The sequence below is a fragment of the Monomorium pharaonis genome, chromosome 1, assembly GCF_013373865.1.
Source record: "Monomorium pharaonis isolate MP-MQ-018 chromosome 1, ASM1337386v2, whole genome shotgun sequence".
NCBI lineage: Eukaryota > Metazoa > Arthropoda > Insecta > Hymenoptera > Formicidae > Monomorium > Monomorium pharaonis.
The window spans coordinates 15,372,236-15,377,608 of NC_050467.1; the positions used below are offsets into that span (position 1 = coordinate 15,372,236).

The 5,373-nt window shown below is 39.8% G+C and overlaps 1 protein-coding gene across 1 annotated transcript; it reads left to right on the plus strand.

Annotated features, from left to right (window-relative positions):
* Positions 1-634: 634 nt before the first annotated feature.
* On the plus strand, positions 635-1,252 carry LOC118646541. Its single transcript, XM_036289637.1, has one exon. The coding sequence runs from the start codon at positions 635-637 to the stop codon at positions 1,250-1,252; it is 618 nt and encodes a 205-aa protein (XP_036145530.1).
* The last annotated feature ends 4,121 nt before the right edge of the window (positions 1,253-5,373 follow it).

A 5,373-nucleotide genomic window follows, 5' to 3' on the forward strand; every position in this document is an offset into this window, starting at 1 on the left:
TCCGCGCAAATTATAATACGATGAGATGTGAGATCAGATGCGTACACAAAATAAATTTTGGCAAACCAAACAACATCGGCTCGCTCCTGGGATTCACATCGAAGCGTATACTAGAACCGCGAATATGGCATGAGTCAGACGTGTCGATCAACATAATGAACGTAAACATTATCCGCGTAGAGTGCAACGTGACCGCGGGCGCGTACAGCAACGACAAAAGCGTGCACGCGATACACGAGTTTTCACCGAACGTGCCACCTGGATATAAGATCTCGGAAAGGCCGTCGCAGATCATTTACCTGCCGATCATCGTGCGGAGCGTTACGAATCTGACGATACGCGTGGTTGACCAGAACGGACGATTGCTCGATTTTCGAGGAGAAGAAATTACCGTCAGATTGCATGTGCGACGACGGCTGCAACGATAACGCGAACGTGAGATGCTCGTACTAAACGCGTCGGAACGCGCTAGAAAAATAAACATCTTTACGACGAAAACACCAACGTTACAGCAGTCATCAGATACTTTTGCGACGACATTCGATAATATTCGATCATCCGACTGTTCCAAGAAAAAGAGGCTCACCGCGTCGAACGTTGAATATCTACAATCTCTGGGATTTGCTGTGCGACAATGACGGATATTTTAAATATCGAGGACGAGCCGATCTTTGACGATCGCATCGTCAAGATCGAGACTCACACGTACAATCCGTTCGCCAACACGACGTTTGAATACAACGATGAGATAAGAATTCCTATACAACAGCAGAATCTTTACACGTTACCGTACGAAAGTTTTTTATACATTGAAGGAAAACTTATAATAAAGAAACCAGTTGCGGGATCTGATGTGACATTGGCAAATAATTGCATCGCGTTCATGTTCGATGAGATTCGATACGAGCTCGACGGTGTGGAGATTGATCGAAACAGAAACGTCGGAATAACCAGCACCCTCAAGAACTATGTAACTATGTCAGCTGCCAGAAGCGTAATCGCGAGAAACGCCGGCTGGGATCCGTGGAATCCTCCGAACGGATACTTTAATTTTTGCGTACCGCTCAACATGCTGTTGGGATTTTGTGAAGATTACAGACGCGTGGTGATCAACGCTCGCCATGAGCTGATTTTAATACGCGCGCATAACGATAACAATTGTCTGATGGGAAGTTCAGAATTGGAGCCGAAGATTGAATTACTCAAAGTTCAGTGGCGAATGCCACATTGTGTTACTGAACGAGATAAATAAACTGTCGATGCTGCGTGCTCTGGAAAGCGGGCGATACCTCAGCATGGCATTTCGTTCTTGGGATCTATATGAGTATCCTTTATTGCAAAGCACAACCAAACATTCGTCGGCCATCAAGACCGCTACTCAACTCGAGAAGCCTCGATACGTTGTTTTCGCTCTGCAGGCTGGTCGGAAGAATAACATGTCTGAAAACATGAGTCGATTCGATCATTGCAAATTAATCAACGCAAAACTCTATTTAAACTCGGAATGTTATCCGTACGATGATTTGAATCTAGATTTTGATAAAAATAAATGGTCGATTCTGTACGACACGTACGCACATTTCTGTAAAAACTATTACGGATATGATTATCTCGAACCGAATCAATCCGTCACCATGTTTTGACATAATGGTCCATTCGTGATTATCGATTGCTCTCGACAAAACGAATCGATCAAGAGCGCAACCGTGGACGTACGCTTAGAATTTGAATGCAGAGAAAACGTGTCCGCGAACACTACCGCGTACTGTCTCATTATACACGATCGTGTGATTCAGTACAACCCGTTGACCAACGTTGTGCGCAAAATTACCTAAGTGCGGCGCCACTTTTTCTCCAAAACAATATCAAGATGATATAAAAATTTATAACGCGTCGAGACGGATCACAGTATTCTCAACGACAGCTGTCATGTCTGTACCAACGTTCGTGGATCTGCAAGGTTTCATCGTTGGTGGAGAATTTATCGTTAAGAAATTTGCCTCTCTCAAAGATGGATTTGAACTCACCCACTACATGTTTACACCCACCTATCCATGGGAATACCTTACCAAGGCAGAAAAACGTCAGGTGGTGTGGTTGAAAGTGAATCATCACGGAATATCATGGGAGAATGGATTGATTCCGCACAGCATGGCTAGAGATTTAATTACAAAGGCCGTGATGGGTACAACTGCAACCAATGATGAAATTATCGTGTACGTAAAGGGATGCGAGAAACGAGAATGGCTGCAGGACTTACTCCTGGACGAGGCGAAAGAGGAAGCTAATGTCGAAAATATCGAGGTGCATTACGAAGACATAAAACCTCTAAACAAGTTGGACATTACGTACACCTTACGTTGTCGGAATCATGTGAACAATTGCGCTTTACAGAATGTATTTAAACTGTTTAACTGGTGGTCTAGCAATAAAAAATAATTTTTTATGTGTGTATTTTTTATATTTCCATTACCCGTTTATATTTCCTCTTCCCCGTTTATTAATTAAAATAGTTTTTAAGTTAGGATAATTAGAAGGAAAAAATATTTCTAAAACGTTTATACAAATACATATTTATTTATTATTCAAAGCATCATATACAATATTGTCTGATGCATAAACCATCAGTTCGCAATCTATGAGCGAAGTTTTTACACATATTTCATCTAATAGCTTTACAGCATCGCACTTATTATTAATGTTATTTCGCTGCAAGCAGTTTACAAATCGATTATATTTTTCTTTTACTACGTGCATATCATCCCACAACTTAAAGTAGACATTATTGATAACATCTTCAAGATTTAATAAAAATTGCACGGTCAAAGGTTTCATATACAAAGCTTTGTTATTTAATGTAAATTTTACAATTGACAATTTCATTACGTAATTTGACGAGTTCGATGAAAAGATCATTAATCCACAACGATGTAGCGATGGTTGACTGCAGGAGTCGCTCGATATCCATGCGTTTCTCGATCATTATTACCCAGGTATCACGTGACAGCTGTATCTGATTGCTTTTGTTGTCGCCAAGAATCATCTCCACAAAAGGTTCACGTCCCACATTGACACCGATATCCAAATATTTGTAGGCAGTGGCGGTTAAAGCGAATCGCCTTCCCAGGATGCGAGGAGTATAGCGTGGCTGTGATAATGTTCTGTAAAAAGAATATATCAAGTTATAGAAAAATATAGAAAATATATAGGATTTAAATATATAGATTTTAATTTAATTAAAAATACTTACGATTTATCGCACCCGTCATTCTGTTGGATGGGAACGTAATAGTTCATCTCGTACGGTTCTTTCTTCAGACACTTTACAATTCGACTTCCACCAATCAACTGCTGCGGTAACGTAGATGAAGCTTTACCGTTCGTATTCCACTATTTGACTGATGCAATAACGTTGTCGGGAGCTATTTTTTATATTATTATCCCCTCCATAAAATACCCCCTTTTTTTATCCCTCTCCACAAAAAAATCTAATTTTTATCCCCTCCACAATTATCTAATTTTAACGCGCTCACTACCGATACATTGTGTAGAAATTTAAGCTGCCGACGGTTCGGCGCTCCTTGTCGCGATAAAAAATTTGTTTATAACAAACCGCTACCGGATATGGTTAGCGATTTTTGTTTATAGCTATTCCAAAAGCTGTCGAATAAATTTATCAGCTGCCGACGATTCGGCGCTCCGTACGATAAATATTCTTAGAAATTTGTTTATATCAGGTTGCAACTCGCATATTATTTTACTTAAAAAATGTTTATACTGATAAGCGACAGAAAGAACCATAGATAAAAATTGTTTATACCTAATTACTACTTCTAGCCGCAGGGCCTAATTGTTTATATCAAGTTGCAACTCGCATATTATTTTTCTTAGAAATGTTTATACTGATAAGCGGTGACCGGCAAGTTATTGTTTATATCTGGTTACAACTGACTTGTAGTTTACATAAATGTTTATACTAATAAGCGGCTACCGACCGGTATTTGTTTATATCAGGTTACAACTAGCATGTTGTTTATATAAATGTTTATACTGATAAGCGGCTACCGACCGGTATTTGTTTATATCAGGTTACAACTAGCATGTTGTTTATATAAATGTTTATACTGATAAGCGACTACCGACCGGTATTTGTTTATATCAGGTTACAACTAGCATGTTGTTTATATAAATGTTTATACTGATAAGCGGCGGCATCCGTTTGTGTGACGTCATCCCCCCTCCCCGCGTGACGTCATACCCCCCCGTGACGTCATACCCCTCCCCGCAAATACCCCCCCGCCCCTCACCCCCCCTCGGAGCCCCGTAGTCAGAACCACCTCCTTATTCCTACTCTCTGGGACTCTCTGTATAAGTTAATGGCAAATTTGAGCTCCATATTCATAATTGTGATTGTACTTTTGAAATTCAATTTAAATTACATGGATTTTAATCAATTTTTACAATAGTAACATATCGAACTTAAGGTTTTGACAGTCGTGATTTTATCCGAGAATCAATGTAAGCTAAACTTTAACTGGATTTCTCATTGAAGTAACATGCAAGTGATATGAGCTTAGTTGAAATAAGAAATAGTATCACTGTTTTTTATCTCAACTGAATTGCGATCTTGTACGTAGCATATTACTTCAATGTATCCTTATGAAAAATACTATTGGACTTGCGAAAAAAATTGCGAAAAAAATATTGATATGAATTATAGTGAACAAAATATTGGAGGTTTTCCAATAATTTTCAATAGTTTTTTTGCAAATCCAATAGTATTTTTCCATAAGGATAAAATCCGGCTAAAGTCTAGCTTACATCGATTCTCAAGTAAAATCATGACTGTAAAAACAAAATTTAAGTTTGATATATCTGCTGTGCATTTGGCACCAATTTGCTATCGTTTTTGTATTCAGATCTGCTTAGTATTTGTTGCCAATCTGCTGTCATTACTGTATACAGATCTGCTTCAGATTTGTCGCAAATCTGCCGTCATTACTGCATGCAGATCTGCTTTGTGTTTGTCATAAATCTGCCGTCATTTCTGAAAACAGATCTGCTGCGTATTTGGTGCAATTCTGCTGTAAGTATACGTTACAACATCTGTTCTCAATTTCCTGCGTTAATTTGTCATTGCACTGCTAGTGACAGATCTGCTCTGGTATTGTACCCAATTTGATATCAGGATTTGATGACAAGCTTTGCTTGCAATTAGGGCGCACTCGAGGACACAGTAGGCCAGTGCTCGGAATTAGTTGCACATTTCGCCTCGATTCCTGAGGCACCGCCTGCTATGCCCCCACTACCGCTGTAGGCTCGACGGCCGAGCCGCCGATCGCGCGCGTGGCCTTGTGTCTCAGGAGCGTTCTA

Excerpts from the sequence above, each read along its gene's own strand:
- LOC118646541 (XM_036289637.1), top strand. The coding sequence starts at position 635 with ATGACGGATATTTTAAATATCGAGGACGAGCCGATCTTTGACGATCGC.